General features: G+C 45.0%; 1 protein-coding gene across 1 annotated transcript in view; it reads left to right on the top strand.

Annotated features, from left to right (window-relative positions):
• The first annotated feature begins 14,240 nt into the window (after positions 1-14,240).
• Positions 14,241-18,002, top strand: part of PPA2 (inorganic pyrophosphatase 2) — a 49,366-nt gene continuing 45,604 nt past the window's right edge. Inside the window, exons 1-2 of the mRNA XM_054030183.1 lie at positions 14,241-14,462; positions 16,877-16,941. Of these exons, the coding sequence (XP_053886158.1) occupies positions 14,270-14,462; positions 16,877-16,941 (258 nt within the window). The 5' untranslated portion in view covers positions 14,241-14,269. The remainder of the gene's footprint in view (positions 14,463-16,876; positions 16,942-18,002) is intronic.

Here is an 18,002-nt window from a genome sequence, read left to right as displayed (position 1 = left end):
TACTGTGCTAGTGTGGCCGCACTCATTTCGACTTTATACAACCTGTTTCTCAAATCCGAATTATCTAAATTCGGATTAATCCCGTAGTGTAGACATACCCTAAGGAACAAACTTTATTACATCCTGGGCTTCATCGGATGCTCTGCCCAACCTACCTAGGGTTACGACCAAGTTTAACATTAAATAACCTATCCAGATGCAATTATATTCTCCCCCTTCCCAAAATCATTCTCCAGAGAAAAAGTATCTTCCATTAGCAAGGATGCTGTTTCAGGGACATTGATTGCATGATGCCGTTTGCTGCATTATTTGTCCTTACAATGGCTTAAGGATCTACACAACAGCATTACTTTTGATGGAACCCTTCTGAAGTACCCACATACAAGACAGCTTCCCAGGACTCTTGAAGTCCTGGGAGGAATAGCTCAGTGGTTTGAGTATTGGCCTACTTAAACCCAGGATTGTGAGTTCAATCCTTGAGGGGGCCATTTAGGGAACTGGGGTAAAAATCTGTCTGGGGATTGGTCCTGCTTTGAGCAGGGGGTTGGACTAGATGACCTCCTGAAGTCCCTTCCAACCCTGATATTCTATGATTCTAAGTGCATGCTGTCCAGCACTGTTATTGAAAATATGAGCTTTTAGGTAATTTCTCAACTTAAAGGCGTTGCACTATGGGTTGAAGTTAGGGATTGTGACTCCCTGTCCACACTGCAGACAAACCATTGTAGATTGTCCTGGTTCAGCCAATCATGAGCCAAAGGACTTCATCACTGGTACAACCAGTGCTTGGTAAAAACAAAAGTCCTGTGTGATAGCCCATTTTGGAGGATGGAGGCCTGGGGTATGTAACAACAAGACACCAGGTTTTAACTAGACACCCTTGTAAACTATTTCTTCTCCTTCATTCTACAGTACTTTATCTGGCTTGCAATAAAACTTACACAAAACATTACCATAACTCTCTGTGAACTATTTGATCTTAGCTGCTAAACACAATGCATAAAGAAATAACTAAAGAAATAACTCAAATTCTAGAAATTATTTCTGTTCCATTCTAACCTTAAAACCAATTAGTGAATGGATTATATTAAAGTTTAAACAAATTACACGTGTTTTTTTTTTTTAAATTAAGGTGAAATCTGCCTAATCCCCCACACCTTGTCTTTATGTAATTCTTAGAAAATTGGAATCTAGTTGATGTTTGTATTCATATGAGTTATTTATAAATTGTGCTATTTAAGAGACAGACCAGGTGCTGATTTCAACATGGAAAATATTGGCATTGTGTTCCCAAGCAACAGTATTAGGTTATTGTTGTGTGGTCAGTGCTAATCTTTATCTGGATCCAGAGCCATAAATGAACCAAAAGCACCATCAAGACTCTGATAGCCAGTAAGTAAGCAAATGGTTATTTGTTTTTGTGGCTCCTCACAGCTGTTACATGATATTTCTTTTTAAACTACTGAAAATAATGTATTTGGACTTTTGTGCATTTATATAAAATAATGGGCTTGGTTAACTACCACTTTTTAACTTCAACAAATCTATACCTGTTGAAAGCTGTAGTAAGCAGGCCCACCATTTTCAATTTTATTATTGAAATTGGACTGTCTAAACCATGGACTATTTTAATCTAATCAAGGTTAAGGGACAAACTGTGTTACATTACACCAGGACGACACCACTAATGTTAATACAGTTAAAATGGCTTAATTTGTCCAGGATAACCATAGTGAAATACCCCTTTCTGTTGAACTCGAATGGCTAGTGTGGAATGGGAAATAATAGGCATTTGGGTTCCATCAGTAGTCCCAATACTATTTGGTAGCCACAACCATGCAAATCCATCCATCCTTAGCATTGCTAAGATGTATGACCGAGGGCAGCAGCACCCTCTTAATAGGTGTGCACACCAAACTGGTGAGCTACGGACTGGTAACAATTGGGGGTGGTAAACTTCCATATAGCAACAGCCAAATGCTCCTCTGCAATGAGAAGAACTCTCATATTGGTTTTCTGCCATTGCAGCTTCAGGGTGAGCTCTGCACGGATACTTAAACTGTCAACTCTTTGGAGCAGGGGCTGCCTTTTTTGTTCTGTGTTTTCACAATGCCTAGCACACGTAGTCCTAGTCTGCTCCTGGGACTATTAGGCCTCGGCTACACTGGTGCTGTACAGCGCTGCAACTTGCTGCGCTCAGGGGTGTGAAAACGCCCCCCCCCCCCCCCGAGCGCAGCGAGTACAGCGCTGTAAAGTGCCAGTGTAATCAGCGCCTGCAGTGCTGCACGCTCGCTCGCAGCGCTGCAAGCTATTCTCCTCGGAGAGGTGGAGTACTTACAGCGCTGAGAGACAGTGCTGGCGGCGCGACTACACTCGCGCCGCCAGCACGAGTCCTGAGTGTAGCCAAGTCCTCAGGTACTATGATACAAATAGCTTTCCACATCCTGAAGTTCTTGCTGCCTCTGTTGGCTATCTCAATTCTGCAGCACTATCCTGTACCACCTGTTGGTGTTAGCTGGGCAAGCCCAGACGCAGCACTCCACCGAGTAAAACCACTCTAGGAAAATGTCATGCAGAAGTAACTGCTTGATTTCCTCCTCCTCCTCTTTCAGGAACCTCACAGCAGTTCTGTTGGTGGATGTCTCAATTCATCCAAAGCCATCTGGCTGTGTGACTGCCAATACATTCTAGAGCACCCTGTTTGTATCAATGATTGTCAGAGTCATGCCACTGAGCAGTGTTTCCTCCAGGCTATCTGACAGCAGTTAGAAAATGGTACTACCTCACTAGAACCATATTAATTATGGAATAACAAAATCGCATGATTTCTTCCTGATAATTTGACCCCCAACCCCAAGAATTCCTGTAGGTTCTGTCAAGTATCCTACAATGAGCTGCAAGAAAAATCATGGTGGAACATTGTGTAACGGGGCAGGTTACAATTGTACCATTGGATAGCTGCCAGATTGCTGTGAAGTAATTTAATAAAAGCATAGAGTTACAAGGACACACAGTGATTCATCAGGGAAGTAGCATAAGCCAGCATATGCAAAATGGTATGGATTCACTTTCGGTGAAGTTATAATGAGAAAACATGTACAGAAAAACTTTCCTGTTAAACAAGGCCCAAGACCAGAATTTGTCTAATCAGTTTTTAATTCTTTAAATGTAAATAGAGTTTAAGGGCCATTTTGGTCCCTTCAGTGTCAATGGAATTTTTGCCACTAATTTCAGTGAAGCCGGGATATCAACATACAGTTCTGTAAGGGTGAAATTCACCCTTGTGCACAGGGTTAGCACAAAGCATATGCACTAAAAATACAGTTTAAGTGTACGACTACACTTCGATCTGGAGGTGTGATTCCCAGCTTCAGAAGACATACTCAGGCTATCTCTGATTGAGCTAGTGCAGGGGTTCTCAAACTGGGGGTCAGGATCTCTCAAGGGGTCGCGAAGTTATTACATGGGGGGGGTCATGAGCTGTCAGCCTCCACCCCAAACCCCGCTTTGTATCCAGCATTTATAATGGTGTTAAATATATTTAAAAGTATTTTTAATTTCTAAAGGGGGTTGCTATGTGAAAGGGGTCACCTGTACAAAAGTTTGAGAGCTACTGAGCTAGTGCAAAATAGTGTGTAGCTGCCATGGTGTGAGCTGCAGGACAGGCTCCGCCCCGAGTAGGCCTAGGATCTCCAATGGGTACATCCTTGGGGTGGCTAGCCTGTCCTGCAGCTTCCGCCTCAGCAGCTATGCACTACTTTTTAATGCACTAGCTCAATGAGAGTTAGCATGGGTATGTCTCCCCAGGCTGGGAATCATACCTCCAGCTCGAAGTGTAGATGTATCCTTAGAGGTGCATAGGTTTGCATTAGCCCTCTGCACATGGCTTACTTGCACTCCGTGTAATCTTAGATGGGATTGTAGTCACAACAATCCCCGAAGGTGCTTCATTTGCTTTTCTCTCCATGGACCTACTTGTTTGAAACAGAGAAACAATACACTATGTGAAGAGCCACTCCCTCCACTTGCTGCTTGAAATTTCTTTGCCCTCAGTTCACCCAGGTAAATGACTACACAGGCAGAAGGTGGAGAATCAGAACCTACAATGATGACGTCCCCAAGAACTACTTTCTTGTCTGCCAGCTACATAAGTAGAGAAAGTAAAGAGTTCAGATGTCTCTTTTAGCCCCTGGTCTATGTAAAAGTAGATATTGTTGCACATACGGTCTTTTTTCTATCAGCTATCACTCTGATGGCATGCAAAATGTTAGGTGTACTAGAACACCCGTGGGAGAGTAAAGTTGAGATGTAAATAGTGATAAGAACTACCACATGATTGCATCTCAGAGGACTTTGAGCACTGGAACCTATTCATTAAAAGTTGTTAATATATATACACTATATGTCCACAGCTAAACCATGAGATAAGAATATGATAGATCGGGAATTAAAGCGGCAAAAATGGGTGGAAGTAGGAGTCTGCTTCTTGATTTTTTCATGATGAACAATTCAAAGCTGAGTTACCTTGACACATACATTGAAAGAGCTCCCAAATGAACTGAGAAAGCTACTGAGAAAGTAATAAGAAACCAAACCCATGAAGTGTTTGGCATATGAGTGTCACCTTGCCTCCCACTGTTGATCTTGCCAGAGGGGAGCTTCCAGTAGAGAAAATAGGTCTTTAAAAGTAAGTGACCAGTGGCGGATTGATTGCTTTTTAGCCACTTTTATTGCAGATGTTTATATGAGATTAATGAAGCTATTTTCCCTTGAAGGAGCCAGGGGGACTGTGGGATTTTTCAGAGCTGAGAACTCAAGTTAACAGGCTGTGCAACCAGGTAAGCTGCACTACCTATTTTTCATCCTTTGAGTAAAGACTCTGCCTGAGTATACACATACAGAAATGTTATGTATTGTATGTATGTAGAGGGGGACAAGGTATGCAAGAGAAAACACAGGGAGAGGGGCAAGGTGGATGGTTACGGGAGGACCATCAGGAAGCACTACAGAACTGCATCAGTGAGAGTAGACACAGACTGGAGGGGATGATGCAGCAGAATCTGTTGCAGCAATTTCTTTGCAATTTCTGAATGGTAATGACAGGATTGTCAAAGCCAAAAGGGCAAAACTCTAAAGCTGGTGACCACCAGGGCCAGCTCTAGGTTTTTTGCTGCCCCAGGCAAAAAAAATTTTGGCTGCACCTCCCCCCCCACACACACTCCCGCCGCCCTCCCCACACACACACTGCACCCTCCTGCCACCCCAGCCCTGGGTCACTGGTAACTCGCTCCCAGGGCGGGTCATTCAGCAGGAATTTTGGATGTGCACAGAACACAGACAGGATTGGTTCCCATAGGGTTACAGAACTGCAGTAAAGTGGAACAATTTTCAGCTTGTGTGATTGAAGGCTATCTGGATGCATATTATAAGACTGTCCTACATAAATGAGGAAAAGTTGAGGTGCCTTTATTATTCTTTTGTTCCATTCTTTGTTTCTATGGGGAATTTGCCAATGCAATATCACTGTCTTCCTTTTAAACAAATAAAACTAAAACTTAAAAAAAAAATAATAGTAAAAAAAAAAAAAAAGCAATGGCTATTGAAAATAGAAATTCCAGTTCTAATAACCACTGGGAAGCATTTCTTGCTCAATTTATTCTACTTTTTCTACAGCAAGTTACAGTGGATCAGTATATTTGATTTGGGGGAAATGAAGTAACAGCTGCCCAAATTGAGCTTGAGCACTCCTGAATTTTGAGGGTGTTCAAATCTGGAAGGCAGGTGCTGGATTCCCTTTCTGAATATTAGCTAAATCTGGAAAAGAAAAGTCAATTTCTGTTTCCATGGCTCAGAAGTGTAAATCCTCCTACGTGCCTGGTACTGTATCTAAAGCTGCCCAGTCTAGTAGAGCCTCCCCTCCCTTACTTTTCATTTTAAATTCTAGTGGGATCCATGTACCTGCCTTGCTAAGCTTCAGATAGAGAGGTGCACTGTCCATTTAGTCCACCCAATTCTTTCTTTGGTGGAGAGCCCAGGGCTGGGGTGGCAGGAGGTGCGGGTGCAGGAGCAGAGAAGAGCCCAGGGCTGGGGTGGCAGGAGGTGCGGGTGTGGGCCAGAGCTGGGGTGGCAGGGGGTGCGGGTGCAGGGGGGGGAGAAGAGCCCAAGGCTGGGTGGCAGGAGATGCAGGTGGGGGGAGAGCCCAGGGCTGGGGCAGCAGGGGGTGCAGGTGGGGGCCAGAGGGTGTGGGCGGGGGAGAGTCCAGGGCTGGGGCAACACAGGGGTGCGGGGGGAGCCCAGGGCTGGGGGGTGGTGGCAAAAAACCTACAGCTGGCTCTGTCTCTACCATTCACAGCAAGCTGCAGCATGAGGTTTCAGTTCCACACTCCTTCCCCCTCCTTTTCCTGTTAATTGCGGCCGAGGGAATGCTGGGAAATGTAATTCTTTCCCTGCTCCAGGGCTGGCTCTATAGACAGGGAGCTAACCAAGGAATTACAGCTCCCAGGGCCCCCTGTTGGTTCTCAGCTCCCCTGCAGGATTCTTGTGCCCCTGCAAATTTGCCGCCCCATGCACCTACTTGCTTTGCTGGTGCCTAGAGCTGGCCCTGGTGACCACTTTCCATTCTTGCCAAGGCTTACCTCGGTATTCTCCACATTTGTTCTGGTCTGTGATCCAGCCCATTTAGGGCCTTGCCTGCCTGAAGAAAGAAAAATACAGGTTGGGGTATGTGGGCTTTCTGGTATTGGTGTGGCAAAAGGACCTGTGTTTCTAATTCCTTGTGGTAAAGCTTGTAGACCATTTCCCACTGCTGCATTGACCTGCCATGCAGTGCAAGTCTCAAACCCAGAGGTTACCAAGTGAGAGCAGTTGATACCACACAAACAGGGGCTACACCCTGACTCAGTGACAGGGCCGGCTCCAGGCACCAGCTGAGCAAGCTTGTGCTTGGGGCGGCAGATTGTTGGAGGCGGCATACTGCCCAATCCTAGGGTGGCACGGCTGCTTTTTTTTTGTTTTTTGTTCTTGTTCCGCTCCGGCCGCCCTGTAGGGGGCGGTGGTGCGGAGAACCAGAGCGCCTTGCAGGGCAGTCCTCTTCCTTCCCTCCCCGCCGACCGGAGCGGAGCCCTCGCGGCAGGCGGGAGGAGTCGTGTGGCAGCGCCCCTGCTGTAGCCCTGGCCGCCCCCTTCTCTCTCTCTCCTGCTCGCTCCCCCCCGCCCCAAGCCGGTTCCCCTGCACCCGCGCTCCAGCTGCGCTGCAGGTTTTTTTTTTTTTTGCTTTGCCGTTCTGGCCGCCCCGTTTTTTTTTTTTTTTTTTTTGCTTTGGGCGGCCAAAAAGCCAGAGCTGGCCCTGCTCAGTGAGACCAGCAGACTGCTGCTTGGTCACTTCTTAGCATAAAACTTCCACACCCCATGTCTGAGCAACTAGTTGCAAGGCCTCCTGCCAGCCAGAGTCTTCCTGCCTCCTCCTTTGGTTCCCACTCCTTGTTCCTGTTGCCTTGCCTTGCCCCTGCTCTCTTGCCTAACTCTAGTTATTGACTCTGGTTTGACCCTTGGTGTGACACTGGTTTGATCCTTGATGTGGCTTCTAACTCTAGCTGTAACCCCTGGTGTGACCCCTGAAGCTACTCTAGGATCTGATCATTAAGTCAGACTGGCCACGTACGGGCCCTGATGTTATCTCAGCTAATGTCCAGGGACTGGGAGTGAAGAATGATGAAGACTATCTCTACCTATATTAAAAGCTACTGTTAATTATGGCTTGGGACACTGCCCAACCTGAGCAGGGACAAACTGGAAGGTATGGAATCCAGGGTTTCTGTGCTGTAATTTATAAAGGCAGAACGACGTGTCCAGTCTCTGCTTTCACCATTCTTAATAGCTTCCTTCTCTTTTTATTTTCTTAATTAAAACATTAATTCTCAAATTAAAAATAAAATGCTAATACCTCATTGTTCCTGTTGGGAGAAATCATGACTCAAATTTGCATTTTGCTCACTTTGATCTCTATACTTTTTTTTCTTTTTAATGAGGAGGAAAGGTAAATTTACTAAGCAAGGGCTAATCTGGCTTTTTCTTTGTTAGGGGGTCATAGCAGCACTCTTTTCCCAAGAAAATATTCTGACTTGATTGATCAAGTAGCTGGGACTGTGACATCAAAGCTAACCAGGGGAAGCAAGAAAATGAGTCGGGTAAAGGTAAAGATACAGGGAGACGAATCCTGATTTAAAAAATAAATAAAATAAAGGTGTAAAATTTCACCAAAGGCATAGGAAGTTTGTATTAAAATGATGTGAGGTTTTGATATCTGAAAACTTCACAAATCAAGAGAAGAAAATGGGACCTCTAGGCACTGCTGTAATATAAATAAATGAAATCATATCTATTATTTATTTAAATTAAACAAAAGTTTAATTATTGCAGGTACGAACTATTAGAATTAGAGCCCCTAAAATAACATCATAAAATAAATTCAACTCTATTTATTGTAGACGTTGCCCCCTTTAATTAATGACAGAATTTCTTATTACTACAAGGTAGTATCACAAATCAGTTGGTGAAATTTAAACCCTAGTTTGAATGGGACAAAGTGATGCTCAGATCTTGTGCCGGCCCTTTCCACACAGGGCTGAGTTTCACTCAGCAAGTGCAAGAATGGCTGAATCTGGTCTGTAATGGTTAGTGGTCCTGCCAGCCTTGTAGATGGAAGTAGCATTACAGTGAATGTTGATGACAGTGTGATTGCAAGTTGAGAGCAAAAGCACTGAACTAGCACGTAACATATTAATGAAATGCTTTTATTAGTTGAAAAGATAAAAACAATTATTTTCTCCAGAAGGAAGGTAAAATGGGACAGTGGTGTTTGGGATTTTTTAGTGATAAAATGTTTCAAAATATTTTTTCAGTATTTAAATTGCTTGCCATGATAACTGATAAAAAATGTTCATGGGCAAAATGTATTGATAGTATTGTTGTACAATACAAAAGAAAAACATGACTGCAGTATAGAAAGTCAAAGCAAGGATGTCCTTCAGATTTAGGTGATTATAAAGCTGTAGAAATTTTGCTTTGCTCCAGTGACTTTCTGGTAGAGTGAAATTCACCCTGTCTGTGCTGAGGACAAGCATAAAGCCTTCTGAACCATGTTAGTCCCCTGTAAGCCTTGTGGGCTGGATTCTGCTCCCTTTGAGATAAATGGCAACACCTTCAGTAATTTCAGTAGGAGCCAGCTTGAGCTCTGTAAATAGGACTTAAGTGCTGCACAGGCCTTGTGCTGGACCCCTGTACAGGGTGATTTTCACCTGAAGAAATCAGAGCAATGCAGGGGTGCTGGAACAATTTGTATAGTGGGGGTGCTGTAAGCAATTGAACCAAACTGTAAATTCTGTATATAATGGAAACCATTTCAAGTTGGGGGATGCTGCAGCCATAGGCGCTGACTTCTGCTCTCCCCGGTAGGTGCTCGACCCCCCTCTGCCCCCAGCCTCAACCCACTCCACCCCTTCCATGAGGCCCCGCCCCTGCCATGCCCCAACTCCGCCCCCTCCCTGCCCTTATTCCAATTCCTTCCCCAAATCCTCGCCCTGGCCCCACCTCTTCCCCTGAGTGCACCATGTTCCTGCTCCTCCCGCTCCCTCCCAGCCGTTTGGCGGCAGCTGGGCAGGAAGCGCTGGGAGGTAGGCAGAGGAGAGGGGACGCGGCGTGCTTGGGGAGGGGATCTTGGCTGCCAGTGGGTGCAGAGCACCCACTAATTTTTCCCCATGCTCCAGCCCTGGACCATCCACGGAGTCGATGCCTATGGCTGCAGCACCCTCTGCACCCGTAGTTCCAGCATCTATGGAGCAATGCTTTTAAGATTTTGGGTATATCTGCACTTCAAGCTGGAGATGTAAATTCCAGCTTGCTGAGAGACATACCTATGCTAGCTCTAATCAAGCACCCTAGAAATAGTGTAGGTGCAGCAGTAGGAGGGGCTAGCTACCCCAAATATTGTACATACCTGTCTGTGACACTAGGTACATACTTGGGACAGCTAGCCCCTCCCACTGCTGCAGCTACACTCTATTTTTAGTACCCTCCCAGGTAATTCCGTGAGCTAAAAATTACACCTCCAGCTCCACGTGTAGACATCCCCTCCTAAGAAAAATTGTATGCATAAAAATTAGGTGAAAGTTATTTCAGAAGAAATTACTTTTTTTTAAGTACTTCAATACTTCCAACACATTTGCTTAATATATAATGCAGAACAGAAACTCCCTTTTGCATTAAGGATTCAAAATCTCATAGAACTGAGGGAAACTTCATGCTAATAATGAGGAGGTTCCTTACCTAAATATGACTTTAGGAATCTTGTGTATAACTTTAACAATACTAACATATATGGATAGGAAGTCTATTTGGAGCTTTATTATTATTTCTATAGCACCTAAAGTGTGCTAAAATAGCCTTGGTCTCTGCCTCCCCTGACAGTACAGGCAGGGTACTATGCACAACCTGGAACCCCTCTACATTTTGTTGAAAGCTTTCTGCTGACTGAACATTACAAGATAAGTCCCTAGATAACACCATGCTTACCTTACAAAGTGCACAAAAACCCACCCTTATTTATGGATTTTACAAGGCCCTTCCTCCAGCCCCAGGCATTGGTAACAATTCACAGCTTTGTATTTCACTACATAGCTAAATTAGGCAAGCAGAATGATATGTCCTGGGATCCTCCCTTAGCAGTCAACTTCACAAGTTTAGCAAAAAACTGACTGTGCTCAGTAGGTGACTTTCAAAGGCTCCCAAATTGGTCAAATATAATCCAGCTTCCTTTGAAACAAGAGAAAGAACTTCCCAGTGAGAGTTATTTCCATGACATGTTAGCATTCAACTTCAGCTGTAGACCTAATCAAAGAAAGTTTACAATACTTTTTTATAGGGGGAGAAGTCTATATTTTTTCACTTTCTTCACATTTAAAAACTGTAGAAATGTTTTTTCCCTAAACTTTAAAAATAAACAAGCTCCAAGCAGAGGCTATGCATAGAGAGTTTCTGTCCTAAAATGTAAAAATTTCAGAAAGTTATAGCTGAGGTGTGTCTGAAAAGAAGAGGTCTGCTGATATCAGTGAAGAAAGATGCCAACTCCTTGCAACTCATGTTGCTGGCCTGCTGTAGAATACAGGCATGCTGGGTTGGTGAAGTGCTGGGTATGATTTAGCAGCTTTTAGGGAGATGGATGAATGTCCCTTGGCCTGCAATACAGCCTCCATGTCATTGTGAAGACTCTGTTGTAATATACTTAGTAAATGATCATGAAAAAATCACAGAAAAATACAAATATTTTATTTCTGCCTAGCCCTTTTTGCCATGAAAAATTCCAAGAAGTTTTTGCATACTACATACAGTAAATAAGGCACTACTAAAATACAGCCAGGTGTATGGTGGCAGCTAATTAGCATACTACTGCACAACAGTAGGAAATATTGGACAAGGCCATTGGGAAAATCCCTTATTCTTACAAAAAGTTCCATGGAACCTTTAGTGTCCATATAGAACAGACAGGCCTGTTGCTTTTAAGATGTGAACCACAACATCGAGCAGGAAACAAAGAGTCTGGGAAATCAGTGAATGTTTAGAACTAGTGACATGGTTTCTCCACTGAAAATAAATCATTGCCCATAATGTTTGAGATGGAGTAGTACAGTGTCTGACAGCCAGTGTAATAAGTGGTTAATAGAGATCAGCTTTTGAGATTAGTATCAGATTAGGGATCAAAATCACTGTTGGGGATCAAGGGCCACATTTTAAAGGGATTAAGACATCTGGATACAGGGCTGGCTCCAGGGTTTTGGCCACCCCAAGCAGACAAAAAAAAAAAAAAAAGCCGCGATCGTGATCTGTGGCGGCAATTCGGCGGGAGGTCCTTCGCTCCCAGGCGGAGTGAGGGACTGTCCGCCGAGTTGCCGCCGAATACCTGGAGGTGCTGCCCCTCTCCAGAGTGGCTGCCCCAAGCACCTGCTTGAGAAGCTGATGCCTGGAGCGGGCCCTGCCTGGATAGGCATCAAAGTCCGCCATGTTGGTACATTTTCAAAACTGCAGCGCTGGTGTTGTTTGATGCCTCAGTTTTCATTGATCAGCATTTTCAAAATAGCCCAAGCACTACTGCCATCCCACAGTGAAGGAGCTGTGCCCAGCCTTACCTTCAGCCAAAGCCCTGGAGGCCCCAAAGTGGGATTTTTAAAGTAGGTAGGAAAATGCCTATTTTAAAAGCAGATCCCAATCCTGTAGGTGTGCTGTAATATGTGTCTGTTGCCTGATGTGTCTCAGTTGCTGCAGCAGGGGGGCTGGATGCAGGCGACCAATAGGTAGGAGAGTAGCACAGCACGCGCAAAAGACAGATGAGAGCACAGGGAATCTTTGGGTGAGTGTGAGAGAGGTACTGAGTGTGAGTGTGTGTTTTTCACCTGCCAGGGCATGGGTTTGCTAAGTGGCTGAGCTGGCTTAGGTGCTTAACTCCAGGAGAAGGTTCATGGCTGAAGATCCTGAGTGGAGGGAGCTGCTTATTTCTGTATCGGCCAGGCATACCAGCTCAGTCACTTGAGCACTTATGCTCCTTTCGTCTCCCTGTCCTCCTAGCTGGTGTATGCGGCTCCCCACTCAACTTGCTGGCTTCCAAAAAGGCCCTTCCTTAGGCACTTTAATATCCCTCTACAGCGAGTCTAGGCAGCAGGGAGTCATCCAACTTGAAAATTTCACTAGGCAATGTTCTGCCTCTAAAAATCTGAGCCCAAGAGTAATCGGCTACAATACTAAACAGGGACTCAAGAGACCTGGGTCCTATTCTAAGCTATGTTACTGACTGATGGTGTGACCTTGGGCAACCTTTATCTTACTTATGCTGTGCCTCAGTTTTCCCATCTGTAAAATGGGGCAATGAGACTTTCCCTTCTTTATAAAATGCTTTTAAATTTATGGTAGAAAAGCACTACAGAAGTGCTACGTGTTTATTAATTCTTTTTATACAGGAATCAAAACCAGTAGAGATCCTCTTTAAGGATCAATAAAGATCATCATTAGGGGTGTCAAAATCTAAAGGAATCAACATTGTGCAGATCAGTTTATGGAGTAATATCAGTAGGGAATCAGCCGTAGGACCAGTTCAACTCTGAGGACAGATGGATCTAATTTAAGGATCAGCGCGGATCTGTTTAAACATAAGCCATAAAGATCTGAGTTAGGGATCAGCAGTTGTAGAGCTCCTGTACAAATAGATACTGCAGCCCAACCCATGCTGTCCAAGCAGTAGGTGGTGTACACACCCTGGGTTTGGGTTATGTATAATCTTTTGCTTCCAATTAAAAAAAAGAAGCTATATTTTCCTTAGCCTAGAGGCTCCAATTTCTGACAACCGCTGACTTCCCACCCCGGTTTTGTGCCTTTGTTCTTTATTTAGTAGGGATTTTTTTTTTGTTTAGTTTGTTTGTTTCGTGATCTTTTCCCCCGTCCTTGAAACTGATGAAGTTGGCCACGCATTTTTTCTAAGCAGAGCATCATCATGTATGAAAAAGTTTGACCCTTCAAGGAAGAGGTGGGAGGAGGACATTGAATCACCTCCCTAGCGGCCAGTTATATCCAGTTTTTTTAAATAGAAATTAGCTAGACAGACATTGACCTAGATCAACGGTGTTTGCAATTCTCATGAGTCACGCATTAGCTGCGAAGTTTGCACTGTTTAGTGTTCTTAGAACTCCACTCCCCGCAGTCACCTGGTTACGCGAGACTCTGGGTTTTCACTAGGAAACGTGTCTAGGGCTTGACATCAAAAGTTTCATATTCCAAAGGCTCCAGAGCAAGAAAGCAAATAAAAACTCCCCGTTTATTGCCTTATTTTTAAGCCGATCTCATGATTTGGGGGACGGGCCTACCCAAAAATGTGGCACACTTGGGGCTGACGACATGGCCAGCAGCAGGGGTACGCGAGCTGCCCCAGAAGCCCCTCCAACAGGTGTCAGAGGGGTGAGCCCATCCTGCCATTCGCACATTCCTAGCTGTTCGCTCTTAGGGGGTGCGAGAGACCTGGCTCCCACTACTCACTCCGGCTGCCCCTGTTTTTGCCCCCTCCCTGCGCCTCATGCGGCCCCTCTGCACCCCACTTTTGCACCAGGGCGTAGCAGCGCCCGGGCAGAGCCAGCCAGGGCAGCGGCTTCAGCGGCGGCCACCGAGCATGCTCAGACTGTCCCCTGCCGGGCGGGCGGGCGCAGGAACCGGACGGAGCTGTGGGAGGCACCAGCATGCGTGCGGGGCTCGGGCAGGCCTTGCGGGGGCTGCTGCTGCTCTCGGCTCGGAGCTGCTCCTGCTCCGGAGCGGGAAGGAGGAGGCGGCTGGGGCAGCCGCTGCCGCGCTGCAGCTGGCTCAGCACCATGGCCCAGTGCAGCACGGAGCAGCGGGGGCGGCCCCACTCGCCCGAGTACCGCCTCTACTTTAGTAAGTAGCAGCCCCCCGGGGCTCCACGCGCCGCAGCCTCTGGCCGGGGAGGTGCGGGCGGCGCGGTGGAACGCGGGGCTGGCTGCGAGCTCAGGGGCGCTGCCCCCTGCCAGGCGTCATTGGGGGGCGCTCCCTAAAGGGGGTGAATGGAGAAAGCCAGGATCTCCCCTCTCCAGGACATGCTTTAGAGCTCAACTAGGAAACTTGGCCGGGGGCGTTAACATAGGCACCCCCTGTTGCTGCCTCCTCTTCCCTCCCCGGGGCGCTGGAGCATTGGGTTGAAACCTACAGGCTTTTGCTACAAATGAATCAAGAGTAGGTTGTGGCTAGATGCATTAGCCCCTCCTAGGCCTGGAGAGTTGGCGTGTGCAGAAGGCTATCTCCAGCCCTGCAGGGAATTTGAATGTTCCAGAGAAACAGCTGAAGGCTTGTCTCCCCATAGGGTGACTTAATTTTTTTTTTTTTAAATACACTAAAATGAATCCAGTACAAAGGAGTCTCTTGTGTCCCACTGGGTGAGACTTGTGGCAGTGAGGGCCTTTCAGCCGCCAACGGCCCCACTATGGGCCAAAACACACAACTCAGAATGAAGAAGAGAAAACAATTACAAATTAAAAAAAAAAAAAGTGTAGGAAACGTTTAAAGCAGTGCATGAGTTTAATTACTTTGGCAGGAATAACAGTGTGTAGACTCAGTCTTATGATGTAATAATAGTGAGTGCTCCAAATGTGCTTGTAGTAAAGGGAAATTTGCATTTGAAATGAGGAGAGCTATTTTACTGAGGGCCCGCTAAGCAGTCAGCATGTATGAAAGTGTGAACGAAGCTCTCAGACCTGCCAAGACAGAAAAACCTAGTGTGACAAGGTGGGTGAGGAAATGTATCTTTTCTTGGACCAGCTTCTTTTGCCTCACTCGTCTTGTCTCCTTAATGCCCTGGGACAACATGGTTACACCAACATTGCAAACAAAAAGCTAGTGTGGTTACTTTCAATTTCACACTTCCTTTTTTTAATAGTTATGAAGATTTTTAAAAAGCCACTTTCTGATTTTGCTCTTAATACTGATTTTTATACCACTGTCATTCCATTACGTTCAGTGGAGTCACTTCTGTTTTACACTGCTGTGGGAGAAATGGACAGATGTAAATGGTCAGTTGCACCCTGTCAGAAATCTGTCACGCTGACTCCACTCGAGGTTGGGTGCGATAGGCTTGCTCTAGCGACTGTCACTTCAGTTTGAACAGTGGCCTATGAGTAGGCCCCTACCAATTTCACTGTCCATTTTGGTCAATTTCACAGTCAGAAGATTTTAAAAATTGTAAATTTCATGATTTCAGCTGTTTAAATCTGAAATTTCACGGTGTTGTAATTGTAGGGGTCCTGACCCCAAAAGGAGTTTGTGAGGGGGTGGCAAGGTTATTGTAGGGGGGGTTGCAGTACCCTTACTTCTGCACTGCTGCTGGCAGTGACCCTGCTTTCGGAGCTGGGCAGCTGGCGAGCGGCGGCAGATGGCTGGGAGCTCAACTCTGATGGCAAAGCTGCCATTAGCAGAAGTAAGGGTGGCATGTTATGGTATTGCCACCCTTACTTCTGCACTGCTGCTAGTGGGGCACTGCCTTCAGAGCTGGGAGCCTGGCTGCTCTCCAGCCATCCAACTCTGAAGGCAGTGCAGAAGTAAGGGTGGCAATACCACAACCTCCCTAAAATATGCTGATTTTTATCAGCAACTGATAGAAATTGCAACTCCCTATTGGGTCAGGACCCCCAGTTTGAGAAATGCTTGTCTCCCCTGTGAAATCTGTACAGTATAGGGTAAAAGCACAAAAAAGACCAGATTTTGCAGAGGGAGACCAGATTTCATGGTCTGTGATGCATTTTTCATGGCCATAAATTTGGTAGGGCCCTACCTATGGCAAAACGTAGTCTTTTATTTGTTGGAATGTAACACCATATTTGTACAACATTTGCATAACAATTGTTTCTGTCTTAATAATAATATATGGTGATATACCTATATCATAGAGCTGGAAGGGACCCTGAAAGGTCATGGAGTCTAGCTCCCTGCCTTCACTAGCAGGACCAAGTACTGATTGTGCCCCAGATCCCTAAGCCCCCCCCGACTGAACTCAGAACCCTGGGTTTAGGGGGCCAATACTCAAACCACTGAGCTATCCCTTCCCCCTATTGCAGGGGTTGATGTATAAATTGACCATTTTATCGTAAAATTTGGAGTTTGACTCCAGAAAAGACTTTGTTACAACATAAATCCCCCGGCAAAGCAGTGTTTCAATTTAAAATACTCATAGACCCTTGTCGGTCTATAATGATGGAAGCAATAGGGACCTATTTATTAGTAATGTGGACATCTTTCAGCATGTTTGGTTTAGATTTGTAACAATTTTTTTTGTCTCACAGAGAATGCGGAGGGTAAATATATTTCCCCGTTTCATGACATTCCTCTGTTTGCTGGATCTAAAGAGGTATATGTTAGACTCAAATGCAGTTATTATTTCTTGAAATGGTGGATGTTGTGTCCTCTAATGGTCAAAAGCAGGTTGATTTTTTTTTCTTTTCAATAGAAATCTTGTTGTATTTTTAGCAATTACTACAATAGATTCATATATTTTAGGACCAGAAGGGACCTTTATGATCTATGGTGACCTTCCTCCATAGTACAGACCATAGAATTTCACCCGGTAATTCCTGTGTTGAGTTCAATAATTTGTGGTGGAACTGGAGTATGCATTAGAAAGATATGCAGTTTTGATTTAAAGACTTTCAAATAATAAGTCCACCATATCTTTTGGTAAGGTGTTCCAGTCGTTAATTACCCTGGCTGTTAAAATTCTGTGCTTATGTGCGCTAATTTAGAATACAGTTTCTACTGTTACTATTCCTAAATCACTTTTTGTTTCACCAAACCCATGTAAATTGCTATTTTTCTACAGTACCAGCAGCTTTGCAGTAGAAGAGGCTTATACGATACATATTTGTGTGAATGGTATATTTCTTTAATTCCCAAAAGATGTGTTGTAATTTGAAGGCAGCAATAATGCCCAAGAGAGGAGTGGTAATCGCACCTTTGGAGAATTACAAGGCATGAGGTGCAGCCAAGCACTTTCATGTATTGTTAGCCATATTCCCTGGAGTTTCATTATTGCTATAGTGAAATGCCTGTTTTCTACGTCAACTGTGAAAACTGCCAGCCTTCAGTTTAGTCTGAAAAGAGGTTTGCTTATTATGGCATACTAGTTCCAAAAAATAGCTTGGGAAATTTTCAGCCTTTAAGGTTTGTTGCCTCAACTGTTCAGTTCATTTGTAGGATGGAACACTGAGAAAAATCTGCAGCCCTATCATGTGCCAAGAGGGGTTTTCCTGAACAGATAAATGCTACATCAATATTGTTCTGTTTAATCATTTAAAACCAGGGCTTGAAAAGTGTACCTGATGCCTTTTTGTAGGAGGACTAAACCTGTTGGTGAGAGGTTGATGGGAAAGACAAGAGTTGGAAGGCCTTACAAGGGAGGTCCAGGGGCCATAA

This window comes from Malaclemys terrapin, chromosome 5 (assembly GCF_027887155.1).
Source record: "Malaclemys terrapin pileata isolate rMalTer1 chromosome 5, rMalTer1.hap1, whole genome shotgun sequence".
NCBI classification, from domain to species: Eukaryota; Metazoa; Chordata; order Testudines; family Emydidae; genus Malaclemys; species Malaclemys terrapin.
The sequence above is the reverse complement of the archived record's forward strand: the minus strand, read 5'-3'. Positions and strand labels throughout refer to the sequence as shown.